The sequence below is a fragment of the Genypterus blacodes genome, unplaced genomic scaffold, assembly GCF_046128005.1.
Source record: "Genypterus blacodes isolate CSIRO-AG114 ecotype Tasmania unplaced genomic scaffold, CSIRO-AGI_Gbla_v1 ptg000115l_1, whole genome shotgun sequence".
NCBI classification, from domain to species: Eukaryota; Metazoa; Chordata; class Actinopteri; order Ophidiiformes; family Ophidiidae; genus Genypterus; species Genypterus blacodes.
The window spans coordinates 278,799-294,202 of NW_027466919.1; the positions used below are offsets into that span (position 1 = coordinate 278,799).

Genomic DNA, 15,404 nt, shown 5'->3' on the forward strand with positions numbered 1-15,404 from the left:
TATCAGTAATGTTAAAAACTTGGGCATATTACTAACTAGCCCCCCAAGGGGGGAGTCTAATATCATGGGGGAGGCAGTAGCTCTGTCAATAGTGAGACTCAGCTGGGAACCGAAGGGTCCCCGGTTGGAGTCTCTCCTGTTGACCAAGAAAGTGGACTCGTTCTTTCTGAGTTGCCAGTTTGCCTCCAGGGCACTGCCGAGGTGCCCGCGAGCAAGGCACCCAACCCCCAACTGCTCCAGGGGTGCCGAAGTATGGCTGCCCTGCCCCCCCTCTGTAATGCATGTGTTTGTGTGTGTGATGTGTAAGAGATGGTGCAAGAAAAATTATAATTGCATGGGATTTCATCGTGAATTGCATTTAACATGACAATATCTTAAATATGTTTAACTCACAGTGCCTTTGGTAGCTTTGGAATGTGTAATGTGTAACTACCAAGGTAAAATGAATGTATTTAATGTGAGAAATACAGGGAATTATATTACAAACACAAGTAATATTGTTGCCCTTGATCACTTTGATATGTGGCAGCTTGAGAACGGATAAATCAACCGATCAACCGTCTTACTGACCTTAGGATTCACCCATTCATTCTTGCACACTCAAATATACGTTTACATGACGTACTAAGTGAAGACAATTACATCTGATCACAGACAGAACTGAAATGTAAGTACAAAAAGCCGATGAGCTCAATGTTCAATGCCTATGATTTTTGTTTCACTACTTGGTCAGACTATTTGTGCATCGTTATCACACAGGCAACATTCATGATTATATTGAGCATCATTTGGTTGAATACTATATGAATCTATGTCATTGATGAACTGAAGCACTTTGAGACATTTGCAGCTGACATTCCTCTTCACTCTTCTGCAGGTCTGATCAGCAGCCACATGAGATGTTGAGGGGCATTTATCATTGCTTGAAAAGAAACGCGTCAACATTATGTCCGCTAAAGACATAAATTCAACAATTATATGTATGCCACAAGTATCTGCATAATGTGCCTGTCCAAATGACTTAAGATGAGACCATATTCAGCAAGTAAATAATGCAGGAAATCCAAAAGGGTTCTTTTCTAGCTTTTAAAAAACTTAATCTGTGTCACATTGTGAAAGTAAGACAGCAATGATTATTATATCACTAATTTATTTTACAAGAATGGTAAAAAAGATAATAAAGCAACTCTGCAGATGGATTCACACATAGAAATTATCTTTTCATTTGATTTCAGGTCCATGTTCTGGTTTTTAAGTAAAGATTGAATATCTAACAAGGGTTTGTTAACGAGATGCAACATCTTAACTCCCACTGGAATACATTGCAGTTAATAAGAAATGCAGAATTCTCAAGATAAATCAGCATTTTAAAGTTTTCAAAGTAGCATGTTTATTATTGTTTCTCATTAACTAAGCTAGTTAACCAGTGATTGCGGTGGAAATTGTTGTGAGAAGTGAAGAAATTAAGATAGTCCAAGTAAAAAGTTGTCTTATGTTTTACGTTACTTTTTACTGCAGCTACTGCAGTGTTATTGTTTCCTTCAGCAGTGCCTATGGGTGTTGGTGACTGAGGTGACGAGTTTTTACTTGAAAAATGCAACACATCTTAGGAAGTTGTCCTTTTGTTGAAGATATAGAAAAGGTAGAGAACAACAAAAGGAACACATTCAGAAGTTCAGGTGGATGTAGGCTGATGGATGCTGTTCTGGTTACTGCCTTAAAAGCCTTGTAGGGACTTCATATACAGTGTAAATGCTAACATTTGGTGGTAATCATTGGCTCTGAGGCCTCTTGGTGAGGCTTATTCTCTTTGCATCTTGAGGGTCCAGTTAGTGGTGTCAAAGGTTGTGCAGGTTGCTGCACTTGAACTTTAAACACATCCCACTTCTCTGGAAGTAGTCCTTTGTTGAAGATCAGAGAAGCCAGGTAGGAGAACAACAGGATGGAAGCAAAGGCAGCCAGCATGGAGATGGTCTTAACTGGAGAATACTGGATGTAAACACCATCCTCAAGAGTGCATCCTGGGAAGTGGAGTACAGGTGGCAGCCCTAATGATGGTTCGCCACTCAACAGTCTTAATACAACCCCCACCAGCAAGCCCATAACAACCCCGTATCCATTGGAGATGTTGAAGAAGAGGACACAGACGAGCTGAGGGAAGATTACGATGTAAGATATGTCTGCGGAAAGGAACCAGAACAGGGTGATGCTGTGTTTCAAGTTTGTGAGGGATGTACCAACCAAACCTGTTACCACCACAACAACTCGGATCACCCACTGTTTTTCTCTTTCTGATGCCTGAATGAGAGTAGAGTAGAAGGGAGGAAGAACTGGTCAGTTGGAATGAGCAGAGACTGACATATTTAACAATCATATCCTTCACTACCCCATTTAATTTCTCTACACTTCATTGGTGTTTAGTGGAATCTTGCGTTGTGATGATGTGAAGATGAAGGAAGGAAGGATCTCCGCTGACACTGTCTTTGCTTGTATAATAAGGTTTATTACACGAAGTACACTATCAAGACAAGCACCATGGAACGCTTGTGAGAGACTCTGCAGCCGGGATGAGTCTCTCTCGAACTCTGACTTTCTGACGTACTTATACAGTTGCTTCTCACTGAAGAAAAGACCTGTTCGGTGGATATTGACAAACACCTGAGACCACTGTAAACACTACTTGGTCATCCTGAGGGAGTAACAGTTCATTCCTAGTGGCCTTTATTTGGTATGTAAACTTACTCTTAACATGTATATATACCTTGAGACTGTTAACTGTACTGTAGGCTTAAACCCAACACTTTCTGGGTTATTTACATTACTTGTCCGGTTTAGACTGGCTGAGGTCTACTTTTCATTTATCCGTTGTCAGATGTAAGGCCTTCCATAGTGGAATGAATATACGTTCTTATTGAGATGCTGGATCACAGCAAATTACACTACAGGTGCTCTGCACTATGTTCACTTCTCTTCAGTCTTTGTTTCAACCATCCATTACCTATTACCACCTATCCACTAGTGCAGACATGGGCAAACTACGGCCCGCGGGCCATATGCGGCCGCCGAATTATCATATTATTATTGAATTACTTTTTTATTTTAAGTAAACCTCATTCGTTTTACATTTCCCCCGCAATGCCCGCTTTTCCCCAATAGATGGCGCACTTCAGAGACATTGACCGTATAACTCCCTTCTTCACTTTTTCGCTGTGCCCTACGAGCCCTTCTGTAAAAATGAGCGGATCAAAGAAGCGAAGAGTGGACGGTGAGTGCCGAGTGTTAAATATGTGAAATACAGCAAATCACTTGACGACCTGCACGGAGAATTCTGCCGTATGTTCTCTGATTTTGAAAACATTGAAAAGTCACTTCAGCTGGTGTCCTGTCCCCTGTCACAAGACCCTGAAACAGCGCCACAGGAGCTGCAATTGGAATTGATCGATCTTGAATCTGACTCCGTCCTAAAGGAGAAGTTTAATTCTCATACACTGAATGACTTTTATGCTTCACTTAACAAAGCCACGTTTCCAAACCTCCGGAGGACTGCACAGAAGATGCTGAGTTTTTTTTTGGCTCGACCTACGTATGTGAGCAGACATTTAGCGTCATGAACATCAACAAAGCCTGTCACAGATCCAAGTTAACTGACCAACAGCTCGGCTCTATCCTGAGAATTGCCACAACAAAACTAACTCCAGACTTTGATGCACTGGCAAAAAAGGGAGATCAACAACACTGTTCTCACTGAAACTGAACATGAATTTCTCTACTGTTTTAATTAAAATAAAATGTAATTAAATGAATGCATTTGGAAAACAATTTGTGCAATGAGACTTGCATATTCATGCTTTGCTGCCTGTTGAAGGCCAAATACTTTCATATAATAGCGTGTACATGTCATTTATATTAGTTCACACAAACACTCACACATCCATCCTTGACTGGCTCGGCCCCTCTGTCAAATTTATAACCCATTGTGGCCCGCAAATCAAAAAGTTTGCCCACCCCTGCACTAGTGGGTCGCTGAAGTCAATCCAAGCTGTCAACGGGCAGGGGCAGGGTACATCCTGGACAGATCGCCAGTCCATCACAGGGCACACATAGACACAAACAACACTCGCTCTCACATTCACACCTAAGGACAATTTAGAGTCACCAGATTAACCTGACTGTGGGAGGAAGCCAGAGTACCTGGAAAGGTCACACAGCAAGGCCCTTGTCTTGTTCCCACAACCTTCTTACTGTGAGGCACAAGTGCTAACTACTGCACCGCTGTGCCACCCACTGTTTCAACCATGACAACATTAAAAAGTGATCAAATTTCTGACCACTTTTCCATAGTGTGTGAAATTGGAAATATGCATATTTTTTCACCTGAGGCCTGAGGATGTTATAGATATTAGAAGTGAAGATGGAGGCTGCAGACAGCAAAGCAGAGTCAGCCGATGACATAACAGCAGCAGCAACGGCAGCAATACCAATGATGGAGATGTAGGATGGTGTGAGCTGCTGCAAGGTGATGGGCATGATGAGAGCTGCCTCCCCACGTTCAAATGGAGATGGAGAACCATATGAAGTCAGGTTCCAGTCTGAAGAAAAGAAAGATGATGATAACCGGTTACACAGATTCTTTCACAGGTTTTCCTTCATTTTCTTTTACAAAATGGCCGGTGAAGTTAAGCATCCTATAATACACAATAAGGTGTCCTGACTCAAGAAACTAATGGACAATTTGATGGTGAGGAAATTCTGCTTCATTTTGCCAATCCCTTTATAACTTATCTTGTGACACCATGTAGTTATGTCGTGATTACACAATGTTTAAACCTACAGTTGGTTAAAAAAAAGTCAAAACACACACACCTCACCTCATTAAGTTCTGATACTAATCTTTAATTAGAGTGCTGCTTCTTTCTGTGTTGAACCTTTAATCACAGTAAGACAGCATCCAAGAGCCAGTGTCAAACATGACTCCATGCACATCAACCCCACCCAGCACAGCACAATGGTGGAGCCACCATAACTAAAACAAACATTACAATCTGGTGTTATTCTACAGGCTTTAGCATTATTAGCCCACTGGGCTGCTGTGCCTTTGTCCAGGTCAGGTTCAAAATCTCCAAACTTTCCATTGCATCTATTTGTTTTGCTAAAGCTAGGTGGAGTCTTGCATAAGGTCAACAATGCAAACCGAGACTTCTCTTCTTAATCAATGAACATGTCGCTCTGTAATTTGGTTCAGAACTACTTTTAGATCACAACAAGCGTTCCAGAGATGCAGAAACTTTTGAGATCAGAGACCAGCTGCTTAAACCAGTTTCAATGTGGTTGTTTTAGTCAGCAGTGGAATTGCATAGTTCAGATCTGTCCAAATGAATCACACCAAGGGGGGTAATAACTGACTGAACCAGAGAGAACCACACATGTGAAAACACAAAGTGTCTGTTTTATAACAAAGAAACAGTTCATTCCATGATGCAGACATACCTGTTGATGCTGCCACCGCCCCAATCAGTATAGAGGGTATCACAAATATTGGGATAAGGCAGGCAGCAGCATAGCATGCAGTTTTGGCAGCAGCAGAAGATGAAGCAGACAAGGTCCTCTGGTGAAAGGCTTGAAATGCCAAACTCCCAAGTGCCTTGAAAGTAAAATTGAATGAGTTTAATGATTCTGCTTAAAGCAATCCAGAGTAACTGTCTCAGCTCCAGTGCTTCACTTCCTGTCTGCTTTCCTCCCTTCCCTGCTGCCATTGTACAGTCCCACTGATACTGACCATTCAAGTGCTAGGATTTGCCAGGTGCTCATACTTGAGCCAGGAGATGCAGCAGTGTTGATGTCAAGCATCTCAGTTCACATAATGCTGAACTGTATCTGCTGCTGATTAAAACTACATGATTAAAGCTTCATCATACTTTCTCATTGTCTGCTTTCGTGTCCATCTACCTGGTTCATGTCAACACCCAAGTTGTCTACATTAACTAGCTTAAAGTTTAAGTGGAAATGAACAAAAGCCTTTGATCAAAGTTCAGTTCAGAATGTCTGGATTATAGATGGCACAGGTGTTGTTACTTTCTCTTACCAAAAATAAGAAATAATCAATCCACCTTCCAGTCATTTTTGCCTCCAGTTTACCAAACCAGGGAGCATGGAGGGTGTTGTTAAATCCTGTCTGAGTGATGTCCAATGAGGCAGGGTTCATCAGGATGAAGGGCACACAGAGCCACTGCAGGAACACGTGAATGACAAACACATCTCTTAAGCTTGAATATAAACACATTTTTTAACAAAGTTTTTTTCGGTTGCATGCACAGGGACAAATAACTGTAACTGTTTGAACCTTCATATCAGAACAAAGATCAGATTCCAACCCACTGACATGGGCCAATTATGTCTGTAGGTTACATGACAAAACCAGAGAAAGAAGTCATTTGTTCTGTAGATGTGTTTGGTCAAACTGGAATGCATCAGAATGTCAGATTCGTTTGGCACCTCATCACTTTGATCCCAAAAGAAATCCCTTACTTTGATCCTTCCAAAGTCAAACATGTCAAATTATTATTAAAATAATGCTAACTGAAAATGTTTAAAAGAACTAAACTCACCAAGCTAACGAACATGAGGGCGAGCTGTATAATGTCTGTGTAGGCCACAGAGTAGAGACCTCCCAGCAGTGTGTAGATAATGACCACAACAGAAGAGATCCAGATGCTGACATTGAGGGGCAACTCCAGAATCACACTTAAGGTTACACCTACCACACACACACACACACACACACACACACACACACACACACACACACACACACACACACACACACACACACACACACACTTAATAGGCCTAATATACATAAATGCACAACACCTTCAACAACGATGATAATAGTATTGTGAATATGACTATTGAAATTAATACGAATTGAATGCATGGATTTTGAGGAGGATAGGGTTTTCATCTCTACAGGACAGGTTCCACAACAAGCTGTGAGACAAGAGGGCAAAGAAACATGGATATGCACAGATAGAGAGGGGAGGAGAAGAGAGGACCTTAGTGCATCATGGGAAGTCCCCAAGCAGTCAAGGCCTATAGCAGCATAACTAGGGGCTGGTCCATGGCAAGCCTTGACGGTCCTAACTATAACAAATCTTATCTTATCTTAAACAAAGAGAGGGTGTAAATGGGGAGGTATGTCGGAAAAATCCTTACAGTACCTAAACCCATGAGTGTTGCAGGCACCCACGTAATATCCTGTGCAAGTGAACCCAGGGACAGAAGAGCTGTTAATCCTTTTCCATACTTGATGGTGAAAGGATCCATCATGGTCACATATCTTCTGTCTCTCATTGGCTGAGCAAAGAACAAGCCACCTTTGTAAGAAATGAGAATGTAAACTTTATATTGTACATATCCTTAAGAGAAGAAACAGTAAACAGAACAGCAGATATTGTACTTCATGAAAAACTAGTATTATTTATATGTTTATGTATCTATATATATCTAGATATGAAGTTGTGGTCACTACAGGCTACATTGTATTAAACAGGCTCTTGTCCTGCAGAGTCTGCTGGCTGGCAGAAATGAAAGAGCGTACTGCTGGGTGGAGGAAGAGCTTTTAAAACAAGCAGAGCAGAGCAGTGTCACACATTGACACTTGGGGCTGCGAGGCCACGCCTGTACCCCTGGTTCACCTTCAACCCCACAGAAACAGACACAGGCAAGTATTGTGCTTATTATATTTTTAAAATCTCACCAATGATAAAAGATGCAGAGTATGCAATAAACGTTGTGACAGCCCAGTTAAGTCCCATCGAGGGCAAGTACACCATCTCACTGGTGCCAACGATCATGCCTCCTCCTACCCATGTAGCTACAAGGTGGAAACAGAAATACAGAGAAATTATTACAGAGTTCATTGAAGAAAGAGAACCAGAAAGACGAATGCAATGCAATCAAACAAGTTCATGAATGTTTCCACATTATCAGATTCCAGGAACTTGGCAAGGTTCCAGCCAGGTGCTTGTTTTAAAGGTTTCAGTCAATTTCTGTCTGTAAAAACCATGGACCAGAGCTGTGTTATTGTTTTAGCAGCTGCAATAGGTATTGTCACTTTAATTGATTCAAATGACTTACTTCATTAAGTTCATGAATATAATTGTAAAGCCCAGTTCCACATAGAATGTCTCCAAGAAGACTTACTGTATAAGCAAAACCTTGAGTGAGGTAATTGAGAGAAAGATTCTTCCTCCTCAAATGGCCTGGAATTCGTCATTATCAAAATTGATACCTAACTGGTAGATCATAGCATTCAATAAGTCCAATAAACTAAAGTAACAGTGAGATGTCACACAAAAAGAAATTAATATGGTGAGAAATTAGACAGGTTTTGAAAAATTGCAGTAATATTTGTAGTGTAAAGCATTTTGCCTCAAATATGTCAAGACTCTTTCAACCTTTGTGTAATGAAGCATAAGGTCACCTGTCATGGTGAAGATCCCCACTACAGGGTGGAGGTTTCGGTTTGCCAGCAGGGTCATATCCATGCTGTTTGCTGCATGCTTCTTTTGTTTTCTTTTGGCCTTGAAGGAAGCCCATATGCCAGTTCCAAGGACCAGCAGATAGAAAACAACTATTGCTATGACTCCTGCAATGTTAACAGCCATGATGTTCACTGAGACCGTATGACTGTCCTCCCCTGCAAGTTGTATCATATCTGTGAGGCAGGCACCGCCTCTCGCACCGCCTCTCTACACTGCCTCAGGGCCCCTATGTGCTGTTGTTTCACTAGAATTTAGATTCATTGTCATTATTGCTACATTGTAGTTTACATTGTTTTTAGATTCAATTTGGTTAGTGGTCGTTTGTTGCTCTGGATAAAAGCGATTAAATCACCCCTACTTATTTATCATGCTGCTAATCGTTGAGTGACCTTTCACAGTGAATATCCCCACTAAACAGTATATATTTAAATTTCCCAGTAGGTTTCATTGAGATTCAGCCTCTGAAGCCTTGATGTGGATGTATGAGTGTGCTAATGCCTTGCTGCTATGGCTTTCCCATTTCTATGTCCTATGCTTCTTAGAGTGGTGAGAATGGTAAGGAACGAAATGTTTCTTGAGTAAAACATCAACCATTATCTCATGATAGATGGATTTGTTTTTTCCTTCAAGTGAGTTATAAAAATGTTGTTGAGCAAGACATTGCACCTCTAACTGCTATGGGTGTGAAAGTTGGATCCATGCCTGGAATGAGTGTATGCATGAATAGAAGCAGAGAGAGAGAGAGAGAGAGAGAGAGAGAGAGAGAGAGAGAGAGAGAGAGAGAGAGAGAGAGTTCTCTAGCTTTAAACTTTATAGTTGCCTCTCAAAGTCATTAATTCAAGATACTTAAGATACTAATTAGATAATAATTTGACTTGAAATCCAATGTTGCTGAGAAATGCTAACAGCATGGTGTCTCAAATGAGAATGGAAAATCATCATCAAATTGATACCTAACTGGTAGATGATAGCATTCAATAAGTCCAATAAACTAAAGTAACAGTGAGATGTCACACAAAAAGAAATTAATATGGTGAGAAATTAGACAGGTTTTGAAAAATTGCAGTAATATTTTGCATCCAGCCACATCACACTTAAACTACAATCAAGTTCAATTTCAGTTTCAGGTGTAAAGCATTTTGCCTCAAATATGTCAAGACTCTTTCAACCTTTGTGTAATGAAGCATAAGGTCACCTGTCATGGTGAAGATCCCCACTACAGGGTGGAGGTTTCGGTTTGCCAGCAGGGTCATATCCATGCTGTTTGCTGCATGCTTCTTTTGTTTTCTTTTGGCCTTGAAGGAAGCCCATATGCCAGTTCCAAGGACCAGCAGATAGAAAACAACTATTGCTATGACTCCTGCAATGTTAACAGCCATGATGTTCACTGAGACCGTATGACTGTCCTCCCCTGCAAGTTGTATTAAATCTGTGAGGCAGGCACCGCCTCTCGCACCGCCTCTCGGGTTGCCTCCCCGCACTGCCTCAGGGCCCCTATGTGCTGTTGTTTCACTAGAATTTAGATTCATTGTCATTATTGCTACATTGTAGTTTACATTGTTTTTAGATTCAATTTGGTTAGTGCTCGTTTGTTGCTCTGGATAAAAGCGATTAAATAAAACATCATCCATTATCTCATGATAGATGGATTTGTTTTTTCCTTCAAGTGAGTTATCCAAATGTTGTTGAGCAAGACATTGCACCACTAACTGCTTTGGGTGTGAAAGTTGGATCCATGCCTGGAATAAGTGTATGCATGAATAGAAGCAAAATCATCTTTTATGTGATTTTTACTCTGCCTTCTTGTACCTTTCACCTGTGTGTAATTATCCAATTAAATGAGAGGAAGGCATGCTTCAAGAAATGTACTGCTGACTACCATCTGTTCACTTGGTGAACCAGTTTGATTTAAGGGCCTATGCATTCATGTTGTGGCATGTTTATTTCAAGGCTTTCCACTTCAAAGGTAGCCAGGATAACATCATGGGTAAAAATCTTTTTGGAAATTTTGAACATACAGTTAATATTTGTTATCCACCAAATTAGACAGAGGACCATAAAACCTCTTAGTGGTGGTGGCAGTAGGGTCTGTCCTGGGAGTTAGCCTGGCTTTTACTATGTATTCTTGAAAACAGACGTAACTGTTTGTTTCTTATTCAAATACATCCAAAACCAGTTCTGATCCAGAGCTTGCACTGTGAGATCCAAAATTATCTTCTGGATTTGAATGATGACCAATTATACAAAAGCCGAAACCCAATCCACCAATCATTTCCAGAGTGTTCATTCATTCTCCATCGTCTCTTGTCCTCTCAGGGTGGCAGGGGTGCTGGAGCCTAGCCCAGTGGTCATTGGACAAGAGGTACAGCCTGGATAAGTCACCAGGCACCAGCAGGGCAACCTCACAGAGACATAGCAGACAGAAAGAAAAGTGACATTTAGAGTTCACGCTTCACCTGAATGTCTTTGGGGGTGGGAGGACTTTGGAGCACCCGGAGGAAACACACCCAAACACAGAGAGAACATGCAAGCTCTACACAGAAAGGACCTGGCTGGGAATCTAACCAGCACCCTCTTGCTTGAATAGTATAAATGTTGCTTTGAATAGTTTAAAGCACAGGTGTCAAACTCAAGGCCGTGGGCCCGTCAGGTCGTTTATGTGGTTTTATGTGGCCCGCAAGAGCAAAATAAACGTCTGTGCCGCTTTTAAGTGTACATTGTCCATAAACTACATTTCCCACAACGCATGTCGATTTTGTGTCCCACAAAGTTACGTTATCCCGCCACTGAAATGCAGCGTTTCCACATCAGCGTCAGATCAGCATTTAACAAAGGTGATTTTCGGAGAATAGATTCTCTGATATTTTAGTAAATGATTCCTTCATGTAATCTCCGCCTGTGAAAGGCTTTCCGTGCCTTACGATCTCTCAAATCGATCTTCTTGATCGATTTGTTCTCCCCAGCTTTCCACAGAAGTATCCAAATCGTTCTTTTACCTTAATTTCCAGCTTGGTACTTTTCAGTAAATGCTGTGTGTTTGTTTTGGAAATATCTTTGAACATCGTGCTTTCTTCTTCTCTTATATGTTATAATTTCTCGCCGTATAGGAAGCACATTATTATTAATTATTATTATTTCTATCCTGTATTGTTGTCGGTGAAAGCAAATTGTAACTGTCCAGGCGACTGTCCACTCTATGTTCCTCCAAGACTTTTTTGGAGTTATCCACGGCTAGTGAGTCAGTTCAGCTCACATTTCCACACAGATGTGGAAATGTATGTACATTTAAAATAATTTCTACATCTTGACAAGTTGTTTTATTTATACCTTATTGTTATTATTTTCTATTTTTGAAATTGGACTTATTTTACTTTCACGAAATTTCAGGTTGTTCATAATGTGTTTTGTAAAAAGATAGTTAAATAGAAGTTAACATTTGCAATATGAACTTCAGTTGTCCATGCACATCCATTTATAGGTTATGTCAGGACCACTTGGCTCAAGTAGAGCTGACATAAAACAGAGAGACCACGCTGATTGTAAAAGTAGTAGTATAGTTTTCTTCTATTTTGTATGTATAGAATAAGTATTTCTACTTTTCACTCTATCGCAGCAATAAAAACAATCCAAAATGACTCGCGAATGAATCTTAAGCAGCAGTAGTGATGGGAAGTTTGGCTCTTTTCAGAGAGACGGCTCTTTCGGCTCCCACACGGCTCCTAAATTCAATATCATCTGTAGCCTCATATTTTAGCCTAACTTGGCTAATATGTATGGTTTGTGTGTTGATAAACCCATTTTGCATTCAGTGTTTTTATGGGAAGCCTTATAATTGCCTAATTGTGCATTTGTTCTGTTACAAAAGCAGGCATTCTTACTTTTGTTTAAAAGTTTAATTAAACTTTTATTGTAATTTAACACAAAAACAAATGAACAACAACAACTGTGCTTCTGTGGAAAAACTCCACAATAGCCTTTACCTTGTCCAAGGTTTTTTTTCACCACCTTCAGGGCATCTCTAATCATCAGGTGTAATGTATGCGCCAGACATGGGTGGTGCATGGGTCCACTTCAGAATTTTTTATGGCTTTGGTGATGTTTGCAGCATTATCACTCACACAGCACACCACTTTGTCCTGTACTTGCCACTCATTTGCCACTCTTCATAGCTCCTCTGCCAAGTTTTCTGCAGGGTGTCAGTCCAGCAGGCAAGATGTCATCTTGTAGTTTTCAATAAAGTGGCCTGTCACAGACATGAAAGAGCAGGTGGTTCTGGAGGTCCAGTAGTCAGTTGTCAGGCAAACTGATGGAGCTTTTTTTCACCCTGTCTTGCCATAATGCACGTTCTGTGTCATATTTTGAGATCCTTGTTTGGGACAGTGTTTTTCTACTGGGTAGAGTGTAAGTGGGATTTAAGGCTTTAACAAAACTTTAAACTTTAAAACCTTTGTCCTCCACAATGGAAAAGGGCGGGAAAATCAGTGGCAACCATTTAGGCCAACTCCTCATCGCTATGCTGTTTGGCTGGGGTCATCTGCTTTGGTATAAACTGACTTACTTTGCAGTAGGAGTGGTAATACTTGCACTACTAGTCGATGCCGCAGCAGTTGTTGTTGGTTTGGGACCAGACACACTGCACTGTGGGATGGACAGTTCTGATGTGTCTGTGCAGGTTTGTGGTGGAACCTGCTCTAACCTGCACTAACTGTTCTAATTTATAGTGCAGGCGTCACTCATATTTTCGTGTTTTTCTGCCGGACTCGCACACTCCTCCTCACCGCTGTCTGCTGTCTCACTCACTGACTGAGGGGGGACAGGACAGACTCGACCTGACTGGCCCCCTCTTTTTTCTCATAATGGTAGGATCCTATATCCTCACATTCCTCGAGGAACGGTTTTGCCCTTCTTCTTTTTTTTATGAAACGGCAAACGTAAAGGATTTTACACAATTCAGCGCAGCAGAAACTCAAAAGATCGCTGCAGAAACCTATGTTTGCGAAAGTATCAGCTAGTTAAGCCACATGGCCGCCACACAGTTCTGCCGTGAGCAGAGCTGAGCCAGTGACAGCTGAGCAGCAAAATGAAAAAAAAGTGGAGAGCCGGCTTGGCTCGATGGGCATCGGCTCTTCTGAGCATGATGACGCCTCACTAAGATGCAGTTCATACTCCAATGCGATAGGCGGAGGCACGCAGCTTTTCTTTAGTGTGAACTCACAAAGGGACAGAGAAGAAGAAGAAGCCTTAAACGCAACCTGGACAAAGTTGGAGGACTATCCCGTGAAACAGGTGCCAGAAAACCTGGACGAGCCTCCAAACAGCCGTTTGTCTGTGGTCACCAGTCGGTCTGTCACGGAGGATGTGCTCCGGGACAGCTTCGCGGTAGATGTCAAGAGTGGAGCGCGAGCGGCCCCGCGCTGCGTCACTTTGACACCCACCCGAGATGTGACTACCGCTCGTGCAGTCCAGAGGTCTGTGGCGTCTCCACCTCCACCCGCAGACGGGTCGGGTCGGGTCATCGGTTAGCATCATCTGTCATTTAATTTAGCTCCCTTTCCATGAACACAATTTGGAAACATTCTAGAATAGAAAACCCAGAGCAAATCACTTGAATCATTTTGAGAAAGCTTTTATCCAGGTCTCAGAGTAATGCACAACAAGCTGCCGAACCAACTGCGTGATTTAAATATATCATATTGAAGCACAGTGAGGTCATTTCATGCTTCAGTCTTGTTCAAAAAGTTCAGTCTGCTCTTCTCAGGAAGAAAACGGGATAAAATGAAAATGCAGGTCAGAACTCAGGGCCTCTGACATCATCTTAAGAGAAGAAGAAGAGTACATTACATTACTATTAATTTTACTCTAAAGGCAAGGAATATCTCGTCTCATCCAGATGTAGAGATCTTTGGTCATTTCAGTAAATTCACATCTGATGATGCTCGGTGTTTAGGCTCAGGGAAACATTGATCATTGAGTTGTCTGTAACTTTTGTTTGGTTAGGTATTTATTGCCCAGTCCCGTTCCTCAACAAGCCACAGAGATGTGGAGGACGAGGAGTTGACCAGGATCTTTGTCATGATCCCCAAAACCTTCTCAGAGGAGGACCTCAAAAACACCTTCAAAGTAAGTCAAACCCCACATGTAAAATGCAGGTTATGGCTCTGTAATCTTTAAATAAAAGTTCCTGCACTTTTGTAGTTCACTTGTGGTTTTAACATGTTGTAGATTTGAGGCTATTCAGTTGAACTTTATCAAAATCATGCTGTCATGCTGCGAGATAAAGAAATCATATCTTCTCTCTGCCTCTCACCTCTCTGGGCTACGTGAGATACTACAAACCCTCCCAAACTGCTCCCACCATAGAGAGCTGTGACAAAGGTAAGACTGTGGCTGTGCAAAAGGCACTTTGGTGGTTATTTGTAAAAGGTTTTTGCATTCTGCACAAAAAAGCAAGCGAGTACATTGAGTCTGGATTTGCTGAACCTTTGCTTTTAAAGTTAAAATGTACTCAGAATCATGAAGTAGGTAATTAAGAATTCAAAGTAAATAATTTGATCTATAAAGGTTAAATCATGAGACAAATAATTGAAACTGATTGGAGTTTTGGAACTGGCATGAGTCCATTGTTGCATAGCTCGTCTTCCACTGGAGCACCAGTGCCTGCTAGAGAAGCCTTATAAGGACAAACATGGCCATTTTGATCCAATTTCATTTACTTTGGGCATGAAAGATTGAAGTAAGTTAAGTATCAGTAATGTTAAAAAGTTGGGCATATTACTATTATTATTGCAACTGGATCGGGGCGGCAGTTCGAGTCCCGTATGGACCAATAAGTGGACTGGTTGCTTCTGAGTTGCCAGTTTG

General features: G+C 41.4%; 1 protein-coding gene and 1 long non-coding RNA gene across 2 annotated transcripts; one reads left to right on the forward strand and one right to left on the reverse strand.

Annotated features, from left to right (window-relative positions):
* Window positions 1-325: 325 nt before the first annotated feature.
* LOC143009747 (high-affinity choline transporter 1-like) lies at window positions 326-8,710 on the reverse strand. Its single transcript, XM_076161818.1, has 8 exons — window positions 8,483-8,710; window positions 7,757-7,873; window positions 7,218-7,373; window positions 6,606-6,754; window positions 6,083-6,226; window positions 5,488-5,641; window positions 4,375-4,589; window positions 326-2,298 (listed from the first exon to the last, which is right to left on the reverse strand). The coding sequence occupies exons 1-8, from the start codon at window positions 8,664-8,666 to the stop codon at window positions 1,756-1,758; spliced, it is 1,662 nt and encodes a 553-aa protein (XP_076017933.1). The 5' UTR covers window positions 8,667-8,710; the 3' UTR covers window positions 326-1,755.
* Window positions 8,711-13,828: 5,118 nt separating this feature from the next.
* On the forward strand, window positions 13,829-14,920 carry LOC143009753 (uncharacterized). Its single transcript, XR_012964712.1, has 3 exons — window positions 13,829-14,011; window positions 14,541-14,663; window positions 14,869-14,920. It is a non-coding gene; the product is annotated as an uncharacterized LOC143009753 (long non-coding RNA).
* The last annotated feature ends 484 nt before the right edge of the window (window positions 14,921-15,404 follow it).